General features: G+C 49.6%; 2 protein-coding genes across 3 annotated transcripts in view; one reads left to right on the top strand and one right to left on the bottom strand.

Moving 5' to 3' along the window:
* The window catches only part of MEIOC (meiosis specific with coiled-coil domain), a 17,768-nt gene extending 16,276 nt beyond the window's left edge, over window positions 1-1,492 (bottom strand). Inside the window, exons 1-2 of the mRNA XM_015651059.2 lie at window positions 1,270-1,492; window positions 829-841 (exon numbers count right to left, since the gene is read on the bottom strand). Coding sequence (XP_015506545.1) covers window positions 829-841; window positions 1,270-1,492 — 236 coding nt within the window. The remainder of the gene's footprint in view (window positions 1-828; window positions 842-1,269) is intronic.
* Window positions 1,493-5,809: 4,317 nt separating this feature from the next.
* Window positions 5,810-22,543, top strand: part of NSF (N-ethylmaleimide sensitive factor, vesicle fusing ATPase) — a 73,695-nt gene continuing 56,961 nt past the window's right edge. For both annotated transcript variants that reach the window (XM_015651189.1, XM_015651190.1), the window contains exons 1-2: window positions 5,810-5,881; window positions 18,326-18,411. In XM_015651189.1, the coding sequence (XP_015506675.1) occupies window positions 5,870-5,881; window positions 18,326-18,411 (98 nt within the window). In that variant the 5' untranslated portion in view covers window positions 5,810-5,869. The remainder of the gene's footprint in view (window positions 5,882-18,325; window positions 18,412-22,543) is intronic.

Below are 22,543 nucleotides of genomic sequence, written 5' to 3'. Positions count from 1 at the left end.
TGGGGACAGGGACATCAGTACACACAGACATAACTACACATAGAGACACAATTATAAAGAGCTGACAGCTGTGGATTTTATACCAATGTTAACTTCTTTAACACTTCTAATTTATTGCTGGATTCTGTTCCATCTGAGTTTTCAAGGATGTGGTTCTATATATGGATATAAAATACTTTCCTATTTCCCCTGAAGGAAAAGCTGAACCTACCAAAGCACAAAAAACTCCAAAGTTGTTCAGAGACACAGAAGCTGCAGATCAAGAGGAAATCTACACTCTTCCTGCTACTACCAGCTGAGCTTCAGAGCCACCACAGAGGAACATCAAATACAGAAGAATGCTCACAGAATCATGCCATGGTTTGGAAGAGACCTTAAAGCTCATCCAGTTCCAACCCCTGTCATGGGCAGGGAACCCTTCTTCCAACAGCAGCAGAAGTTATTCAGCCTTCACACACTCCTGGACATCTCTTGTCCTTCCATCACTGCTCCCATGCACTGTTTAAGTAACAGGATGACACGGATGTGCATTTCCAGATGCAGTCAGAAGCTGGAAATTTCCTACAATACAACCCTGAGAGCTGTGGTGGAAACCTGCTACATTCTGTAACTATGGGAGAAACAACTCCAACTGGAGGATACCCCTCCAAGTGCCAGAAATCACACCACTCCAAGAGCAAGAAACTCACAGCAGGAGTAAGGAATGAGAAAGAAAAACTGAAGGTTCTTCTCTTCTCCCAAGGGTGAGGCACATGAAGAAAAGCTAAACTAGCTACCTAAAAGCCCCTTTAGCCAACAAACAGAAAAGTAAAGCTATTGGCATATTACCACAGCAGCTCATCTGGAATGATGAAAAAAAACCCAGGATCAGGGTTCTGAATAAGCTCTGCTGTCTAGAAACACATCCTTCTGCACCGCCCTGACGATGCACCAAGCCATCTTCATTGTACCTCCCACTACTATTACACCCAAGTATTTTTCTATGTTCTTCTGGCACATTTTCCAAATAAGTGAACACATTAACTTACTGTGGAGCTCGGCTCTATGTCCTGAGCTTATTGGGTCATATTTTCTCCTCAGAGATTGCTGTTCACAGGGACACCTGACACTTGTATAGTCTGCGATCCCACAGAACAAAGGCAAACTCGTAGGGCCAGAGGCAACCCTAAGAGACCCCCGAACCCACACTTCCCCCTTTTTCCCCAAACAAGTGCTTTTCAGGATGCTGAGGGGTATTTCCCCCACAGGCCTGAGCTCCGTGTCTCACACCTGCTCCCACACGGGAGGGCGCCGGGGCGCGGAGTGGGCAGCGGGGCTCGGACACCTGCCGGGGGCCGGCGCGATGCTCGTCGGGCCTCGACACCTCCTCATCGCCCACGGAGCCGAGCCCAAGACAGCCGCGGCGGCCCGCCGGGTGTGTGACGGGCGGAGGAGCACAGCCAGCCCCTATCTCCATCTCGGAGCCCATCTCGGTCCCGTCCCTCACCTCCATGGCTCCGAGCAGCTCTCGGCGCGGGCCAGCGCGGGGCGGCCTCAGGCGAGTTGAGTTCCGGCCGTTGTCCTCGCGCCGGACCAACGGCTGCCCCACCCCGCGCGCCCCCGCCCATTGGCCAGCGCCCGAGGCGCTCGGCCAATCAGCGCCCGCGCGGCCGCCTCGCGTCTCCCCGCGCAACGTGAGCGGCTGTGTTCGCCACGCGGTAACCGCCGCCGCTCGGAGAACAAAGCGCTGCGCCGCGATTGGCCCCCCCCGCCGGCGCGCAGCCAATGGGAAAACAGCTCGCTCGTGCCTCCCGCCAATGAGCGGCCGCAGACGCGCCGCTCGCCCGGAGACAGCGGCAGGAGCGGCCCCTCCGGCGCTGTCACACTTGGGCCCTGTCACCCCGAACTTGTCACATCTCTCGACGCTGTCACCCCGAACTTGTCACACCTCTCGACGCTGTCACCCCGACCTTGTCATCTCCCCCGACACTCTCACCCCTCGACACTGTCACACCTGGGCCCTGTCACCACCCCCGACCCTGTCACCCCGAACTTGTCACATCTCTCGACACTGTCACCCCGACCTTGTCATCTCCCCCGACACTCTCACCCCTCGACACTGTCACACCTGGGCCCTGTCACCACCCCCGACCCTGCGCCCCAGGCCCCATCCCGGGGCTGCCCTCAGTTGCTGCCCCCTTCCAGCCCTGATAACGAATCCATTCAGAGCCGGGCCATGGAGCTGTGGGACGAGCTCTGGAGGAGAGCGAGGCCTCTCCAAGCCTTCGCACAACAAATGGCCTCAGGGACCTGCGGCCCAGCCAGGGGACAGGACACTCAGGACACAGCAGGAGCTGGTGACACCAGACTCTGCTGCTCACACACTCTGAAGGGTATACAAGCCATGGATTTCCTTTGTTTGGGGTCCATCCTCAGAGGCACCAGTTTGAGCTGTTATTTTGCTATTTTATTACTGCACCAAGATTAGATAATCTCGATTGAGATGGCTGAGACTGTGCTGGGGGAAGCCTGGTCTGTGTGAGTGTGGCGGGTGTAGCTGCAAAGGGGCTCTGGTGCCAGCTCAGGTGGTGACAGTGACTGCCAGAGTGGCTTGGACAGCCCTTCCACAGCAGCCCAGAGCAGGGCCCAGCTATCTCCTCAGTCCTGCTCTCTCACAAGAGCAAGAGGAGCACTCTGCCACCCCTCACTGGTGACAGATTGGTCCCCAAGTGCCTGTGGCAGGGTCTGTGCCCTGCTGGGGAGTCCCAGAGCCCAAGGGCTGCTTGGCTGGAAGAGAAGCCACAGGCGAGGTGGTGGCAGAGTGAGCTGGGACAAGCAGGGGGGCACTGCCTGTGTTTGTTTATGCCTTTCATTGTTGCTGCTGGTATAGATACTCTGCCAGTTCATGAATATCACTGTTCTCACTGAAAAAAACTAAGAAAACTCCACAAACTTTGAAGCCAAACTCAATTGTTTTTTCGAAAGATACTTTGTTTTGCACTCCTCAAGCTGTTTTTAAGGCTTCTGGAGACAGCATTTTTGCTGCTACCCCTATCTGGGCTACTCAGGACAGTAAGTGCCCACAGAAGCAGACATTGTTTTATGAATTGTGGTCTTTTGTGCTGAGATACATCTCTCACTTCCTCAGTGTGTGCTGCCAGCCTACAGGATAACAGGGAGGGCAGAGGGGTGAGCCTGGGTGGCCAGGTCTGCCCAGCCCCTTCCTAAACCCACCCAGGGACTCCAGACACAGATTTCTGTCTGCCAGAAGCCAGAGGATTCACTCCAGGAGATGAGGGAGTCACCAGTGAAGCTCTTGGTTTCAGAGTGTGTCCCAGATCCATCCCATGCTCCCTGCCCCAGGGAATGGCTGTGGGACTTTGGGGATTTGGGGTTGCCTCAGGAGCAGCCAGGTGTGGGCTGCTGTCCCCCTCAGATGTGCAGAGGAGTTGGAGTGACCTTTGTACTTGGTTTGGGGGAGCTTTGCTTTGTTTTTCTCCCCCTTTTGAAATGGTGAACAGTGGGGAAGCACGGACATTGCTTCACTGTCCCCCTCAGCTGTTCCCTATGAATTCATACATTGCATTTCCTGCATTTCTTGCTGCAAGAGACTCCCTTAAGGCCACAGATCAGAGATCTGGGAAGCTGAGGGCAGCGAGAATCCCCACAAAACTCATCATTCAGCCAGATCTCAGTGCTGAGCTGAGCCCCCAGGCTGGGCACCTTTCCAGCTGTGCAGGAGAACAGTGGCAGCATGCTCAGGTTGTCACCTGTCAGGGTCTGGCTGCTTCCACCCCGGAGCACAGGGCTTGTTTGCAATATTTAACAACCACTTCCCAGTGCTGTTTTGCTGGCACAGTGATTTCTGTCGAGGGACAGTGAAACTGCTCAGCTGCAGGCAGAGGCAACAGGGTCTCACTGCAGGAAACAGAATCCTTGTGCTGCTGGGATCAGCCCACAGCAGATTTAGGCACTGACCCCATTTCTTCCTCCCTTCAGGCCTGTGCTGTGCACTGAGGTACATCCACAGCCTGGGACACCGACCACTTTGGCCATTGTGGTAAAATCTCCTTTTAGTGCCAGTCTTCCATGGACCTGGCATTCCCCTCTGGGTCCCAGCTGACTCTGGTACTCGCTCAAGGCAGTAACCAGCAGTTACAATCAGTATTAATATTTTATTATGCTGTCAAAGCCCACGCAGGAAGCTGCTATAACAAGTTGCCAATGCATTAAAGCTCCCAGGATATTTGGGTTGGCTTTGCAGACACCACTGAGCTTTGGGGTTGGAGTGTTTGTCATCACCTTCCTCAGAACACCAGCCTCAGAGCACAGCTGGGATCTCATCCCTGGCTGAACATCACACAGGGCGATGAGCTCTGTCACCTCTCAGCACCTCTCCTCCGGTGTCATCTGCTTCTCCAGAGCAAAGCCCTGCTCCAAGCCAATCCCATCCACATCCACATGCTGAAGCTGGAAGCTCTCAGTGCTCAGACAGGACCCGGCTGTGCGGGAGCAGAGCAGACACCGTGAGGTGAGCGATGGGCTGGAGGAGCCCTGAGACCCTCCCCAGGAACGAGCCAGGTCCGGGGGTGACACTTGTGAGGGGTTTGGTGGCAGCTCTGAGCTCCCATTACCACACACCTGTGACTGTCATCACCAATATAAACAAACATTAGTGTCAGCCAGCTGCTGACGGATGGGAAGTCCGGGAAAACAGTTAAGCCATTAGATGTCATTGAAGGAGACCACAATGCCTGGTTTACAACAGCTGCTGTGCTGCCTTGTGGTAGTTTGGCATTTAGGAAAAGAAGTGGGAAATCCACCACAGCCCTCTTTGGAGAAGGAACAGAATCAAAGCCAGATTAAAAATTAAATTAAAACAGAATTAAACTTTTAAAAAATATATATAAAATTAAAAATGTTAAATTATTATTGTAATAATAATTAAACTTAAAATAAAATATACAATTTAAAATGTTAAATTATTATTATGTTTTACTATATATAAAAATATAGCATCCTATATTAATACAATATTATAACATACAATATGCTACAATATGTATTGTACATATATATTACAATGTATTGTATATAATGTGACTATTATCATTAATATATTAATATTACTACAAAATTATGATAAATTATTAGAAACATTATTGATATTCGATTAAATTAATTATTATTAATTAAATATTATTAATTAAATATTATTTACTTAAAATTAAAATATTAATTAAAATTAGACATTAAAATAGAATTAAATCATTTAAAGAATTGTAGCAGGGGTTTCCTGGCGCAGGGGCGGCCCGGCCCCGCTCACCCTCACACCATAGCGCTCGGCCCGTCCCGCTGCACCGCGGGATAGGGATCGGGATCGGGACCGGGACCGGGACCGGGACCGGGTCCGGGACCGGGTCCGGGACCGGGACCGGGACCGGGACCGGGACCGGGACCAGCCGAGCCCCGCCAGGCCCCCTCCAGGTTGCCGTCGCGCTCCCGGCCGGGCACTGCCCGTGTCCCACCGTCGCCACCCCCGCGTCCTCCCCCGAACCCGCGCTCGGCGCCCGCAGCATTCCCGGGAATACCGGGACCGCCCGGAGCCCTCGGCCACGCCCACCCTTCGCCATCGGCCAATCACCGCAGCTCTCCCGATGATTGACAGCAATACTCCCCGCCCCCTCACGGCGAGGCCGATGGGCGGGTCGTTCTGTGACGCGACAGTCAGTGCCTTGAGCGGCGGGAGGAGCGACCAATGGAAAGCCAGAAGTGCACAGGGGGCGTGGCCTCCCGGCCCTCGAGGCCCCGCCCCCGCGCGCCGCGGCGCCTGCGCTGCGCCGCCCCCTGGCGGCCGCGGGGAGGGCCTGTCGGTCGGCGCTGCGGCAACATGGCGGGGCGGGTAAGTGGGGGGGACACGGACCGGCCGCTATCGCCCATCCCCTGCTCCCTCCTCCGCTCCTGCTCCTCCCTGCGCCACCGCGGCTTTGGGAGCTTCTCACAGCCCCGCTGCCAGGAGGCTGCTCTGCTCTGGGGGGTCCCCCGGCAGTGTTGTGAGGCTGTGGTGACCCCCTCTTCCCCAGCGGTGTGGGGGTTCCTGACGGTCCTGTGAGGCTGTGGAGACCCCCCTGCCCAGTGGTGTGGGGGGCTGGGGGATGACGTCTCTCTCGTTGTTCCCCGGGACTTCGGGAGGTTGAGGTGACCTCTTGGTGATGTGGCATGTGGGACAGGACTGGGTTCCTTCAGGGGCCGGGGCAAGGCTGACCCGTCTCTCTGGGGCAGGATTTTAGGGTCCCCCAGGGGTGCTGTGAGACCCCGGCCGCCCCTTGGCAACGTGGGGTGTGGGACAGGACTGGGGGTTCCCTCAGGAGCACTGTGAGCCCGGGGTGACTCCTCTCCATGGGGGTGTGAGGCAGGATTTAGGGTTCCCTAAGGGTGCCGTGAGCTTGTAGTGGTCTTGTGGGGTGCAGAGCTGGATTTTGGGGTTTCTTGGGGATGCTCAGAGGCTGTGGTGACCCCTTGGTGCTGTGAAATAAGCATCTAGGGCTCCCTCAGGAGTTGGGGTGCTGCCTCTCCCTGCGGTGTGGGGCAGGATTGGGGGGTCCCCTGATGGTGCAGGGAAGCTCAGGGGTGTCGTGGTGCTGCTGTCAGGATTTAGGGTGCCCCGGGGTGCTGTGAAGCTCTCGTGACCCCTCTCCCTGTGGGCAGGGACCTTTAGGGATGCTGTGATAGGAGGTGATCCCTTGGTGCTTTGGGACGTGGGGCAGAATTTTGGGATTCCTCGAGGGGTCTCTGTGGGTCCCCTGTCTCCACGGGGTAAGCAGCAAGATTTTGGGGTCCCTAAAGGTGCTATGAGGCCCTGGTGACCCCTTGGTGCCCTGGAATACATAGAGATTTTCTCCTGTAGGAACCAGCCAGGTGTCCACCTTTCATTGTGTGGAAAGACCTTTAGGGCTGTGCAATGGTTTTATTCTGTATTAATTTAAAAGATAAAAAAATGCCTTATTAGTGATAGATCACATCAGCAAGTGGCCAGAAAGGCTTTAAAATGGGAAGGAACAGCCTTGTCTGTGAAATCCCTTCTTGTGGTGCCTGCACATCCCCTCTTTTTCAGGTGTCCAGGTGCTGCAGGATGTGTTTGGATTGCTCTGCTCTTTGCCAGGAGCTCAGTCATGCTTTGCTGGGTATCAGCTGGGGAAAGTCACATTTTTCATTAGTGCTTGCCTCTGTCTGGAGTCTTGTCTCTAGGCCAAGTAATTCAGTGGTTGAAATGCTGAGGAATTGGTTTTCCAAGTGTTTTTTGCATTGTGCTGGGCTGGGGGATGGAGGGCAGTTGGTGCAGTGCTGTGGTGCAGAGCAGGGGTGAGAAGTCTGGCCCAGTGTCGTGCTGTGCATCACAGGTGCTCCAGTTCCACCCCTGAAATGTGCTGAGTAATTGAGAAAAACCCACGTTTTGTGGTCTATCTCTCCTTAAGAGCTTTTCCTCTGTCCCTGCTCCAGATTCTTGGTCTCACCTTCTTCCTTGCACCCTTTTTTCTTCATCTCACCTTTACGCTAACCCAGGGAAATCTGTGAGCCCTGCCTGGCTTTTTCAGCTTTCTGTTGCCCAGAACAGGAGCCCCATGCTCTGGTCAGTGGTAAGATGGTTTTACCTGCACTGGACGTGCTTCTGAGACTCCCTGGGCCTAAACCAACCCAGCTGCAGTTGTCTTGCCTTGGCTCTGCTCCTCTGAGCCCTCGCAGCTGTGTCCTCAGGGAGCACCCTGGTGCATGCTCTGAGTGTTGGGATTGGTGACTGGGGATGTGGGGAGAAGGGAGAACACTTTATTCTTCAACTTTATTCTTCTGCTTTGAGCTTTTCTGCTACTAAAAACCTGAGAAAATGTGCCTTTATTTGACCAGCTTGGAAGCCTGCTGAAGGAAAGGGGGATTTATGTGAATTTAAAGGAAAGATTGATGCTTAGTTGCCTCCTAATCTGGCAGTTGGATGGGTGATGCTCTCCTTGTGTTATCAGGAAGCTTCTTAGTATTCAGTGTTTTCATGATTTGCCTGCAAATGCAGTTGTTGCAGAACTATCAGGTTATTTAATGCTGCAAAGAGAGTCCTTAAGCTGAGTGTTCCATCTCACTCTCCAAGCTGGGTCTGATCCTTCAGTTGCTTTCCACGTGAGCTACTGAGGGAGCTGCCTGCTCCTTCCAGCTGGCCCGTGGGCCAGCAGCAGCGCTGGGGAGGGTGAGGAGCAGGGAGGGCAGGCAGCAGTGCCCGCTCGGGCTGCGACACCGGGGATGTGTCGGGGTAAACACGGAACACTTGGTGGGAGGATGGAGGTGTGTGATATCTCCAGGCACAACAGGTGAGGCTGATGCTGGAACACAGGTGCTGTTCTGTTGTCAGCGTTTTTAACAGGTGCTTCAACCTGCAGGATGGGAAGAGGAGCTTCAGTGACTCCTCCTGCCCTGCAAATCTGTTCTGCAATGCATTCAGAGCTTAATCTCTTTTATTGGACTCGTGTGATTTGATTTGTGCATGTACATTCTCACAGGGAAAAATGAATGGCTGTCCTGATGTACTAGAGAGACAAAATATTTAAACTTCTAGTAACATTTTGAATAATTCAGGTGAATGATAAGCCAAATCTGGTTAATGGTGTAATGCTGCTTCAGGTGTGTTACTCTGCTCTCCTAATTGCACTGGGTCTCTCCATGGCAAGGAAGAGATGGTGATTAGCAGTGATTGAAGTTTACAGGAAAAACAGTTTATGATGATTAGAAATAATGGCTGTTTCTGTAATAATTTATTCTGTGTCTCTGCATGGGGATCATTAGGCATGCAAGCAGAGCAGTCAGGCATCTGCAGGAGAGGGAATGGTTGGAAGCTGCTGTGTCTGTAGCTGGTTATGCACCTCTTGTACCAAGTGGACCCCTGGAAGTTCACTGGCACTGTCTGTAACTAATTGATTTGAACTACATCAGGAATTAGTTCCCAAAGGGATCTAGAAAGGCCTATGATTCCTGTGCCTTGTTCCAGTGAGTGTCAAGCTGTGAATCCAGCACAATCTGCATTTCTGCCTGTGTCTGCACAGGCTGGAGAGCTCCATGGGACTGGGCTGGGGCAGGTAGCAGGGCTGTACACACCCCATGTGGATGTTGGTGAGGATCCCTCAGCAGAGACACTGGTGTGGTTTTCTTTAAGGAGTATGAGTTTTGTGATAGCTGACCTTGTGTAACAGTTCATGGTTAGAAATAATGGCTGTTTTAGGGGGTGTCACTGGTGTAACACACACATTTTTGTTCCTCTGCTGTTTGGGGGTCCTTTGGGGCAGTGTTGCCTTTAGCCCAGTGAGAGCAGATTCTGGCCTGTTGGCTCCTCAGAAGAGATTCCCTCTGTGTTGGGTTGGAAATGGTTTTGGATTCACTCAGGTATGGATGGTGTCTGACGCTGCAGGTGCTGTCACTCCTCTCGAGAGCCTGAGCACAGGGTCCTGCTGGCATCTGGTGACACCAGGTGTCCAATCCAGAGGTGCAGCAGGAGTGGGAAGGTGGTGAAGAACAGATGGAGTCCTTTGGTGTTCTGTGCTGCCAAAGGCATTGCTGACCTAACCCTGCTCTCTTGTGCATCCTGCAGCCAGCACAGATCCCAGAATGGTTTGTGTTGGAAGGGACTTTAAACCCACCCATTCCACCCCAGCCATGGCAGGGACACCTCCCACTGTCCCAGGCTGCTCCAGCCCCAATGTCCAGCCTGGCCTTGGGCACTGCCAGGGATCCAGGGGCAGCCCCAGCTGCTCTGGGCACCCTGTGCCAGGGCCTGCCCACCCTGCCAGGGAACAATCCCTTCCTAACATTTAATCCATAAATATATACATTTAATTTATACATATTTAAGTATTTAATAAATAAATATAAACATTTAATCCATAAATATGTACATATATCCATAAATATATTAATATAATAATATACCTGACACATTTCTAGACAGTTAATAACATTTGGCTTATTATTAGCTTGACTTATTTAAAAATACTTAAAATGTAGACAGTGTGGTTTTAGGTTGGATGGTTTGGTAAGGACTTTGAAGTAATGGGGTCTAGACTTTATGTTTATGGATTAGAACTGTAAGGTGATTTCTGATAACATATGGAACCAGCCTTCAGAGATGCAGGCGTTGTCAGGCAACTAAAGAAACGTTTATGAATCAACTTAGTTCCTTCTTGCAGCCTGGTACTGTTCCTGCTATCGTCACTTAGTTTTTTTAGTATTTCCTAGTGTGTAATATGAAGAAATGGGTTTTTAGCAATGTTTCAGGGAAATGGGAGAAAACTCTATCTGAATCTCTGTTTCTGTGATCACTTCTGCAATCTCGTAACTGTCTTGTGGAATCATCACAAATCAACTTGTGGCCTGCTTTCAGGACTTCTGCCTTGCTGAATTATTTAAAATAAAGTCACATAATTTGTTAAAAACTCTAAAATTATTTAGAATAAAATTCTGATGACCATGTGAATGTTGGTGGGCATGGGATATTTGTCCCTGTCATCTTTGATTCATTTGTTGCTTGGCTCAGTGTTGCAGAAGCAGTGTGTCCTAAGCTTGTGCTTAAAAGGGAGATGTCAATGCTGCCTCTCCATCTCCAGTTTTTGGGGTGCTGGTGTGTCACACCTCTTCTGTTATGTGGACCTGCCAGAATATTTAAACTTAGGTAATATTTTTTTTTAGTAGGAAAAACTCTTGTAAAAAAGTCATTGAATCTTTTTGAGGATCACTTAAAATATTAATTTCTTAAGTATTACTTTTAAACTTTTTTTTTTTTTTCCTCAGAGCACTGCAAGATCTCTTTTCCCCTCTTGTTCTGGGTTCTGTGCCTTAGACCACAGAGGTAATTCAGGAGAAGACCCTGAGGCTCAGGATAAACCCTGATTGAATTTGGAAGAAGTTCTGGCATAAAATCAGATCATCTTGAGTCCACAGAAAAGCAGTCCCTAGAAAGTAGTGGCACTTCTATTGTGCTGAATTAGCCACCAGGCAGGACGTAGTTTCAGTGCAATGAAATTACCATTGATTCCTATGAAAACAGCTGGAATGTAGGTCCCCATGTCATGTCATGATCTTTCTTTGATCCAGGGTTGGTGGACATGTTCAGGTGCCCTCACAAGTGCAGGATGAGTTAAAACTCAGAGAGCTGGTGCAGTCACTGCCCTGAGCAGTGGGACAGAGACCTTGGGAGCTGCAGTAGCTTTTAGAGGGATGAGGTTCAGTCTGGAGGCTCTGCAGGATGCTGTCTCACATCAGGGAGGTTCTCTGGCAGAGACCAGAGTTTTGTGATGAAACACCCATATTGACCATCTCCAGAAGGTTTTCAGACCCCCAGGAACTGGAGAGCAGTGTTGGAGAAGGTCTTTGGACAAAAAAAACCCAAATAAGAAACCCAGTTGCTAAAATTAAGGGAAGATCTTCCGGTGCAGTGCCCTGGAACCGTGTCTGAGCCAGCTGATTGTGCTGCTGCTCATAAAGCAAGGCTGGGTAAGCAGCTCCTCAGGCACTCCTGCTCTGCTCCTTCCTGTGCAGGCACATCCTGCCCTCAGGGAGGTCAGAGGTTTGAAGTATGAAGAGATTTAACACGTTCCTCCAGTCTCCTGGGATGCAATAAAGCAGTGACCTTCTATCAAAAAATCTGGAGTAATTGATGCCCTGGAGTTGTGTCATGTGCTTTTTGTGTAAAAAATAGAGCAATACTTGAAGCTGCTGCATCCTGAACTGCTGATGACTGGGTGGTGTTTGGTACATCAGAGTCGTGGGCAGTTCAGTGGCTGGGCTGAGCTGTAAATCCTCAGGGACAGCAGCACCCTGGGCTTTCACAGGGCAAATTCCAAGGGGGATATTTTTAACATTAACATGTATTCACATTGTCTCCTAAATAAATGGGATGAAATTTGCATCCCTGAGGCGTCCTCGCTACTCCTGTGGCAAAATCCTGTGACCTGCATCCCAGGCCCACAGCTTACTCTGGTGGTGTGGTGGTTCATTCCCTTGGAATTCTTCAAAGATGTTTAGATGCAACCCAACAAGCAACAATTCCCTGTAATTAAATTGATCATCCTGGCTTGAGAAAGGAATGTGAAGTAACATCCACTCGAAATATGGATGTGTAAATTAAAATGCACATATCCTGGGTCATTATTGCTTAATAGGAAGGTGGAGCTGCTGGTCCTGCTGAGCTGTCAGCTCCCTAGTTCTGTGGCACAGCAGCTCAGGTCCAGGTGTATTTCCTAAAGTCACTTATTGATCACATTGTGAAGAGCTGATCTGGAGAAGGACATCTTTGGGCAGAGCAACCTGTGGAACTCCACTGCAGATCCGCTGCTTGGGGAAGCTCTCCTTCAGCACTCTTGTTTCTTCTGCTCTGATGGATCAGGCAAACCCTTGGAACTCTTTGTTCTTGGCACTGTAAATTGTGTTTCTCCTGGTGTTGGCAAATATTGGCAATAGCAGAGCTGGATTCCCAAAGCTGTGGGCACCTGGTTAACTGCAGGTGAACAATGTTGGAGTGACAGAGCCACCCCTGCAGATCTGAGTTCATTTCAACTTTGCAAACCAAGGGAAGTGGCACTAAAACCCAATATCCTTCATTTGTGGGAGAGGCCCTCCTGCCCTGATAAAGTGGCTCTGGAGTGCCAGGACAGGCAGTAATTTCCAGATTCAGACCCAGAGAACACAGGGCTGCTGTCAGAGAAACAGGGAAATGTGTTGAGTGTTTGATAAAGAGTGCCCAGTGAGGAGTGTCTGCTGTCTCCTGCTGCCCATCTGAGCTCTTGACAGGCAAGGACATTACTGCTGCCACGGGCAGACAATGCAGGGACAACATTCCCTGTTTCATTTCCAGCCTTGGGTGGTGTTGGAGGTGCTGATGGGATCTCTTCCCTCTCTCCTCTGAGCTGTTTCAGCCCTGGCTTCATCAAAAATGTGAATATGAGTTCTGAGATTTTAGCTTCCCAATACGTTCCTCTTTATTAGGAGAAGAAAATTGGTATTTCTGAGTTTGTTGTCAAGAGAGAATGCAGCTCCTTCCTGAAGAGAATAAAAACTTCCAACAAGCAAACAGAGGTCATGTAGAGCAGGTGGAATGGTCAGGCCTGAGCAGGGAGTCAGGGCTGTGTTCCAGGGACAGCAGCTTATCCTGCCAGCACAGCCACTGCAGGTCTGGAAAGGCCTGTCTGGCCAGGCCTGCTGGTCCAAAACGTTCCTTGTAGGTTGATCTCCACTTGTGGCTGCAGAAGTATGGAAGCTTTATTCAATATTTTCTTGGCATGTCCAGAAAAACCCTCTGCAAGCTGCTAAACTTCCCTAGTTAATTTTCAAAATTATTTAGAACCACAGCATTTAGTACAACTTGTGTTCCTGAGTCCCTGATTATGACATCATGTTGTTATTCCTTTCATGAATATAACAGAATTGTTCTTTATAGGAGCCTTGGTTTTGTCTCTACTGTTTCTCCCTGTGACAGAACCAGATTCCCCTCCAGGTCAGGAATCCACTCTTAGCTGCCAGCCAGGAGCTCTGCTGGTGTTGCTGTTTTATTCCCATTTTTGTTTTATGCTGTTTTGTGCCCTTCAGTGTTGAGTTGTTGCTCAGCTCCGTGGTGTGTTATGGCTGTAGGGAGCAGGCACAGTCCTTGGGCTCCCCTGTGCTGGGAGTTTGGTTGGTGCAGAGCCAGCTCTGCTGCTCATCCTCCTGCTGGAGCTGCTGGTTGTCCCCTGTGTGCAGCCCCAGGTGTAACATCCACCTCAGGTCCTGGTGTCCTTGGATCTGGAGACAGAGGCAGAGCTTTGGGCGTGTGTTTCCTGTCAGGAGCATACTCCTGGATAATGTGTAGGATCTGTGATTCATCATGTCAGTTCCCTGTTTATCTTCAGAGCTCCTTTGACATCATAATTCTTCCTGTCACTATTCAAACTTCATTTTATTGGCAGACTCGTGGTGGTGAGTGTTTGATTTGGAGTCAGCCGTGGTTCCACACAGCCCACAGAGGCACCTCTGCTTGGGCTCTAGGGAGTGGACAGAACTGCTTCCCAGGAATTACACCTGCACAGGTGGTTCTCTGCCTTCTCTGGGTGCTGAGGCTCTGGGCTCAGGGAGATTTTCTGGCCCAACAGCTGTTACAGGAAAGCTTTTTGGGTGTTTTTTGAAGCAGGGAATCCCCATCTCAACGCAGCTGGCAGTGGGCTCTGCTTGGGAAATGGAAATGTCTAGTACCCAGAGCTGTCATGTTTCCTAACACTCCTCTTGCCAACACCTGTGTGCCAGGAATTCCATCTCTGTGCACTTGCATATACATGGGATGTGTATCTGTGTCTGTTTTACACCAAGGAGAATTTTAAACATGCAAAACTTGAACAATATTTGTCTTGTACAAACCATGTGAGAACAGAGCACAGAGCCAAACCTGCCTCAGCTTTAGAGGCTGTTTCATAATCTCTTGCTCAGCACTAGGAAGTGAAATGAGTTCAGATGTCTTGGATGAGGAGCATCTCTGCCTTAGCACTTAATGTTTCAGCTCTTCTCAGTACCAGCTGTCAGCAGTGCACTTCAGTCATTGCCACCACCTTACCTCTGTGGGGAGAAACCTTTTACCTTGGCTTCCTCTACCATCAGCCTTAATGATTCACAAGAGGTGAATTTACAGAACACAAAAGGTGTGGTTTATGTGTGTGTGAAAATATCCCAAGGTTTGGACTTGGATGATCTCCAAAGGGCCCTTCCAACCCCAACTATTCTGTGATTTTGTGAACACAGGAGTTTCTTATTTTCTGTGGAGGAAAACGAGTCCTTGCAGCTTTGGGAAAAAAACCCCAAAAATCTCTGAAAGATCAGATGTTAGGATGATTGTTTCTATTATGTTTGTTCTTTAGGGCAACTTTTCTTTGTAAAAATAAAATATGCTGGTGTCATTAAGCCTCCTGGGTTTTGAGGCAATGTTACTGCTTTGTCACAAACCCAGAGGTGGAGTCCTTCACGTTTGTCTCTCAGAGTGAGATTTATCAGTGCATCATATGATCTTGTTTTCCTCTTGGCAGACAGAAGGAATGCTGGAACAGGCCTCTGCACAGGCCTGGGTTTAATAGCAGGTGCTGCCTGGCTGATGTTGGATGATAAATGCTGTAGGGAATGGTTCAGCAGTGTGCAGTCACCTCCTTAGGACTGTGCTGTCCTTGGAGTCTCCTCTTTGCATGAATCAGAACAATACCTGGAGGCAGGGAAGATTTCCTTTGCCTAATTTAACCCCAGTTTGCCTTCTCTAAGCCAAATATATCCATATTGTGGATGTGGGTGTAAGAGCAGCCTGTGACGGTGTATGGGTCACCTCCAGCCTGGCAGTGCCAGGGGGTAACAGCAGTGGTGGCATCTAGTGTCACCTGCAGGAGCTTGCTTTCTGTCTTTTTAGAGCTGTCTTGCCTGGTTGCCAGCAGTAACCTGCCAGATTGCTTAAAATTAGTTTGTGTAAATCTACTTTGAGATTCCTAGGGATACTCTCAAGGATTTTTCTGGCCCTATACCCTGATGTGGTGTGTTAGTGCTGGCAGTGGGTGTGGGATGGGAGAGGGGCAGGTGCTGGGGGTCCTTGTGCTGCTCTCCTGGGAAGCTGGAACCCAAAATGCAAGAGTTTAAAGTGTTCCTGACAGCAACACCACTGGCATATGCCAGCCATGTGTTCCAGCCCTGGACTTGGCATTTATGCCAAGAAATCTTCCTCAGGAGCAGCCTGTGCCCATGTCCTGGCTGTGACAGCTCAGCCAAGGAATGGATCTGTGTCTCTGGGATGGATCCTGGGAGCAGCAGCTCTGGGATCTGAGCTCTGCAGGGAGGGCAGGTAAGAGGGAACCCCTGCAGCTCCCTACAGCATTGTGTTCCTCCTTCCTGCCTGGGTGATTTCCAGTTTAATCATCACCACTTCTGTGACCAGATTTCCTTCAGCCTTGTGGAACTCCATGCCCAGGAGTGACACCCCTGTCTTTCAGCTGTGTGATGTTAAAACATTTTCAGAATACAGATAGTGTTCTGAAGATCTGCAAAATCTTGGAGCTTGAGAGGGTGTGTAGTGAAGGGCTGGGAGCAGAGATGCTGCCTGAAATGTTGGTCACTGCCAGGGAGAAATGGGCTCCAGACACCCCAGGAGGAGGATGAGCTGTGCTCTGGGATGGTTGGCACAGCCAGTGCTGCTGCTGCTGCAGCCATGCTATTTCACATGTCAGACACCCAAGGATGTTTTGCCATCATCTCTCCTCTGCTGCAGAACTTGCAGTTGTTGCTGGGTTTGGAATGCATTCCTTGCTGTTCCTGCATTTCCCAGTGCAGACGGGAACGGCAGCTTGGCCAGGCGTGTGGGAAGCAGTTTGTCACTGAGGATTAAAAATGCAGCTGAGGACTAGTGCTGTAAAAAGGTTTAATCCAGGAGCCCCGTGTCCACTTTTCTCCAGAAATATCCCCTGTAATGCGTTTTATCAGGGCATGTCCTTCACAAAACGGTGCCCTGCAGATGGGAGAAGTGATAAAGTGGTGAATGTTTGCTGTGAAGTGCCCCAAGCCAAGAGGCCTCAGAAGACAGGTTGTGTATCTCATAAATCCACTGATGTCATATATTTTATTACAAAGACTTTTGAGTCTTTTATTACACTCAGTATTCAGGTAGATAAATCTGCTTCAGGCCTGAAAATGGAATCTTTTCTGGTTGTCACATATGTCAAGGCCAATTGAGCATTATTCAGTAAAAGTAATGAGTTAGTCCTTTTCTAAATAACAAGTGCTGGAGACAAATCATGTTGTGCCATAAAAGTTGATCTGAGCTTTAGAGCAGGCTGGCTGTGGGCCACACTGGGGGTGGGATTTTTCTGATTCTTGTCCCAGAGGGGCTGGGAGAGGAAGGCTGAGCAGGGCAATAACTCCTGGGAAATGGTTTAGATGTGTGTGTTGGGATCAGTGTGTTTCCTGTGCTTGCTGCTGGGATTTAAGGGTGTATTAAGAGAAAATCCCTCCTGAATTACTTTTAGCAATAGGTTGACACTGTCAAATAGTTTCTGTTGCGCTGCCTGCAAATTTGTATCTGATGGAGGTAGCTGTGGTTTGATGCTCAAAATGACACCTTGAGGGGCAAGTTTAGCTTTTCCCCCAATGAAATTTCTTCAGTCCATAGCTAATGATAGAAACATCCTGCCTTTTCCATCCTTTCTCCACCTCTGGAGGTATTTTGATCCCCATTTTCATAATTCTGCCATTGTTTTGTGGTATAATCCTGTAGGAGCAGGTGGGGTGAGGGTGTAGGATGGGGCTGAGGTCCCTCTGCTGTGCTCCCCCCATGCTCATGCCTCATGATGGGGATGGGCAGCTTGGGCTGGGAGTGCTGCTATTTCAATTTTTAATTGCTGATTGATGAGTAACAGAGGAAGGGACAAAAATGAACAGATACCGCTGAGAAAGGATTGGTCCTCTGACATTAGAGAATAAAAAGAGGGGGAGGACTCCCCCACAAAATTTGTTGCAGTAATTATTTTCGTAGTGATAGGCTGGAATTAACTATTTTACCTCATTTTCTTCTCTGTGTTACAGATCTGGGATATTTCCTATAGAGTGGAAAATATTCATATGTGATGTTTCTTCTGAGAAGTGGTACAAAGGGATTGTGGGGCTGGATAGCAGCTGGCTGAGGTTAAACCTTCCTGTGGACTCTCAGTGCTGCTCTGTACTGCACTGGGTGAAGGGGTTTATACAGAATGGATATGCTGAAATTCCAGTTTTCTTAGTTCTGTTCAATGAAGAGGGAAGGTCACATCTTTATCCCTCCCTTTCTGCCCACGTGGGCTCTGTGACCCAGCCTGGCACTATGGGACAGGGTGGTAGGGGAACTGCTCTGGCTCCAGGCTGCTCTCCTTTAGCAGCCTTCAGAATATCCCAGTGTCCTGTCCCTGGGCAAGAAATGCCTTCCAGGGAATGCTGCTTACCTGGTGCCCTGTGGCAGCATTTGGGGAAGCCTCCCAAGTGCCAGGGAAGTTAACAAGTGTTTGCCTTGCAGGCTTTCTCCCAGGTAATTTGAAAGTATTTATGTAGGTAGGGTAGAAAATGCAAAGTACATAATAGTCCCAAAGGGCAGAGGTTTGGGATACAAGTACCTGTGGCACAAGGAAATGTTTGGAGGAATCTGGAACAGGAGCTTGTTGATACCAGTGTGCTCTCAGAGTGTGCCAGGACTCAGGAGACTTGTTTTGTGCTTTGTGGTTTTGCAGAAGTCTTGAGCTTGGCTTGGTAAAGGAGAAAATAGAATTTTATTTGACATTTTCCCCCCTTTCTCTTGTAGCCTATGCAAGCAGCGAGATGTCCCACTGATGAGCTGTCCTTAACCAACTGTGCTGTGGTGAATGAGAAGGACTTCCAGTCTGGGCAGTAAGTGTGCAGTAACTGTTGCTCTTGCAGCTTTTAACCAAAAAAAGGATTTGATTTCAAAATTTGGATGGAGGAGAAATGTCATTTCAGGTTTGGAAAGGTGAACACAGCAGTTTGATTAACAAAACTTCTGTGTCTTTAGAGATCAGAACTTTCAATGTGGCTCTTTCCAGAAATGGGAGATGCTGGAAGAAGGGTGACTGTTTCTCTGAAGCATTTCTCTCTTGGGAACTGGGCTGCTTAACTAACAGAATAATTATTTTAACAAAGTATTTTTTTGTGATTATTTTGTTTGTTTTTGTTTTGCTGTTATTGTTACACAGTGAGAATATTAGAACTATTTCAAAAACGTTTTTATCATTTTATTGTGTTACTTGGGTCGTCTTCTCACTGTCACATCATATGGGAGTGCTGAGCAGGGCCAGGAGATCTCTGTCTTGTTCTCAGGGTTTTCATGCACAAGAACAAAAGGAAGAAGCAGCCAGAGTGTGGGCACAAGTTGGATTCTTTAATTGCAGTTCTGGGGTGGCTGATGGAACCCGACTCTGGGGTTTACTTCTGTTAGGTGGAAAACACATGAATTTTTCAGCTCAGCCCACACAGAAGGGTTTTGTATTACAAGAAGCCAATTCACATACTCAGATTCTTTGCTTTGCTGCAGCTTTAGGAAAGCTCTGACAGATTTTAGTATGTAGGTTGTAGACAGAAGTCATTTATTTCAGCTGAAAGGGATTGTCATGTGCAGCACAAGGCAGAAGGGCTTGAATTTGAAAAATGGGAAAAATGGTAAAGGAGATACTGAATGATATGCCCAGGACTTATATAAAATACCTGCCCCAGGTGAGCTCTGCTGAGGGTGGAGAACACTGTGGTGCTGAACTGCAGGAATGCAGGGATGTGTTTAGGACTTGCCTGTCTGTGCTGTCAGTCAGCTCTGCTGCCCTGGGACCTGTTCTGGCTCTGGAGCGATGAGCTGAACTGTGATTTCATGAGCCCAACTGGGGTATAAAATGCCAAAACCAAACAAAACCACCCCCTAAACAGGCAGAACTTTGAGAGTCAGAAGCACACAAAAGTGTCTGCTTGGGCAGAAAAGTGTCCTGGTCTTTTCAAAGTATGGTTTTCCCCAGGTTGATTTTTTCCCAAAGTAATTGAGTTACAAAAATACCTGAACTGAGCATTTTACCTCATGCATTATAAAAACTTTAATTTCCTCCAATCTGGATGTCCTGGAGGGACCCAGCTGCCAGACCTGCAGCTGGCTGCGTTCCCTTTGCTTCCAGAACCCTCTCTCCAGGCATTTGTGGCAGCATGCAGGAAGCAGTGCCTCGGGATGTGCTGGCTAAGCAGGCTGGATGTGGTTCTGGCTGTTCCCGTTCCCCTGGGAGCTGTTTATTTCTAGTAGTCGGTGCTCACACACCAGCAGTGTGTGTTTGGTGGGGAGCAGATGCTGCAGATGGCTGCACAGCGTCAGATGGAGCCTGGGATGCTCCTGGTGCTCGGCAGTGCTGGGGCTGGAGCTGGTGCTGCATTGCAGATCCCTGGAGCCAGCCCTGGCTGCAGCTCCCTGGCTCGGCTCCCTCACCTCTGCCTGCTCAGGGGGGCTTTTGGTGCTACCTCCACAAAGGGCTCTGCTCTAACTGATTGCTGCTGGGGGTGTAGAGCTGGAGTTTGCCCTTGGATCAAGGAGATGGTTTAACCCCAGGGTGCTGCTGATCATCTTCTGACGCTGCTGTCTGCACCCCGTGAGCTGGGCAGGGGTGAGTCAGTGCTCCCTGCCAGTTCACATGGGGCCCTGCACTGTGTGATCCCAGTGTATAATGGTTTGGGGAATGGCATCATCTTAAGTTCCTGTGTCCTGCTTCTACTTTGAGGACTTCCAGTGCAATTTGGAGAGGGAAGTCAGTTCTGAGCACAGCCAGGCTGTGAGGGGATAGAGTCGGGGCAGGCTGTGTCAGTGGCAGGTTTTTGTTCACGTTAAGAACTGGTTGTTCCCTTTCACATGGAAAGCCCATCCCTGCTAGGCCAGTTTAGTGTTCTGAGGAGCCCTTGCTGAATGATTGCTGTGGGTTTCCAAACATGCACTGCATGGGAGGAGATCCCTGCTGGCACCTCCACATGGATACCTGAGTCATCCCCTCCTTCACAGGAGCCCTGCTCGTGCTTCAGCAGCACAAAAACTGATGCACTCACAGGTTAATTCATGTCTGCTGGAGTTTCTCTTGGTTTACTCAGCCTGGCCAGCAAACTTACCAGCAGCTTCCTGGGCTGAGTTTCCTGGAGTCCTTCCTAGGAGCTGGCATCACATGGGTTGGATCTGACAGTTCCAGGCAAGGATTTACACACGGAATAGAGCAGCAATTCCTCCTGGGAGAGCTCTGGGAGCTGTCTGGCCCTGGTGATTTGTTGTTCCTTTTGTTCATGTATAAGCAGAATCTCTTAATGAGGTTGAGATTTCCCCCATGTGTCTCCATGAGCTCTCTGAACTCCTTCCTGGTGATCATTAGTTTAGGAAAATACATTTAGTTTTTCTGCTGTTGCCTTATTTTGAGCATTTGTAACACTTAGGTTGATTGCAGCTTGTTGGAAGCTGCCTGCTCATGCTGTCTTTGGGAAGAAACATGGTTGGTCCTATGCCTTATGCAGATTTTTCTCACAGAATCTGTCAGGATTTGACCTTTCCTAGTATTTTCTTCCAGAAAGATGATTTTTTTTTTCATTTTTCCTCTTTATTTTGTTTCTTCCTGGCATATATTTGTTTTCTGTCAAGCTCTGCTGTCTTTCTGCTTTGCTGAAGATGTTTTTGGTGAATGGAATGTTCCAGCATAGTAATTAGTATCAAATCTTTGTGGATAATCCTCCCCAGTATTCTTACCAACCTCTGTCATTTTCTTGCATTTTGGGTTTTTGAAATGAAGCCCAGCAGTGATGGAGTTAATTTCTTCCTTCAGAGATGCTGAATCTCTACATGGTGAAGTCACTGTTGCATGCACTGTTCAGGACCCATTTGGGGCTTTAAAAAGGTTTAATTTTGGGTATTTTCCTGTCTCATGAGCTGCTTCCAGTTAGTTAGGAGTTGTCATCATTTTGTGGTGAAGTATTTCAGAACTGTAGCTGGAACTTGTTTGTTGCCTGCAGGTGTGTTTCTCTCCTACTCTGCAGTGTCACAGCTTCCTTTCCAGTTGGTTATGTGTCGATACTAATTTGGATTACTCAGGGTGATACTGTGCTGGGAAACTCTTGCTTCCAGTCCTGGCTTCCTGGACAGTTCTCTGCTTTACCCAGTGCTCAGCTTGAAATGAGCTGTCCTTGGAGCACTGTTCACCCAGGAAGAGTCACTGCCTGTCCCTGCTTCTGGTGCTCTCCCTAATCATGGAATAACCCAATGATTTGGGCTGCCAGGAGACCTTGAAGACCATTCAGTTCCAGCCCCTGCTGTGGGCAGGGACACCTTCCACTGTCCCAGGTTGCTCCAAGCCCTGTCCAGCCTGGCCTGGGACACTTCCAGGGATGGGGCAGCCACAGCTGCTTTGGGCTCACTGTGCCAGTGCAGCCTGTTCCTGGCTAATGCACCCCAGGGGATCTTACCCACTTTTGCTGCAGGGATGTGTTGCTGACTCCTGTTGAGCTCATTGTCCCCCTGGTTCCCAGGGCTTCTTGGCCCCCAGTTGGCCCCCAGCCTGAACTGGTGTATGGGATTGTTCCTCCTGGGTGGAGGACATTGCAGTTTCCCTTACTGAGCTTGGGATCTGTTGAGGTCCCTCTGGGCAGAGCAGGACAAGCAGGTGTGTCCCCTGTGGGCTGCCTGAGGAGCTCTGTCCCTTCAGCTGCTCAGGAATGAAGGGGTTAAATAGTTTCAGTCCCGTGTGGACTCCAGGGGTGACCTCCTGCAGTGGGATTTGTACACCCCAGTAACCTGCAGTGGGATTTGTACACCCCAGTAACCTGCAGTGGGATTTGCAGATCCCAGTGAGCTGCAGTGGGATTTGCACACCCCAGTAACCTGCAGTGGGATTTGCGGATCCCAGTGAGCTGCAGTGGGATTTGCACACCCCAGTGAGCTGCAGTGAGATTTGCAGATCCCAGTGAGCTGCAGTGAGATTTGCAGATCCCAGTGAGCTGCAGTGGGATT

Source organism: Parus major, chromosome 27, assembly GCF_001522545.3.
Source record: "Parus major isolate Abel chromosome 27, Parus_major1.1, whole genome shotgun sequence".
Taxonomy (NCBI): Eukaryota; Metazoa; Chordata; class Aves; order Passeriformes; family Paridae; genus Parus; species Parus major.
Note: the sequence above shows the minus strand (reverse complement) of the source record. Positions and strands in the feature narration are given on the sequence as shown.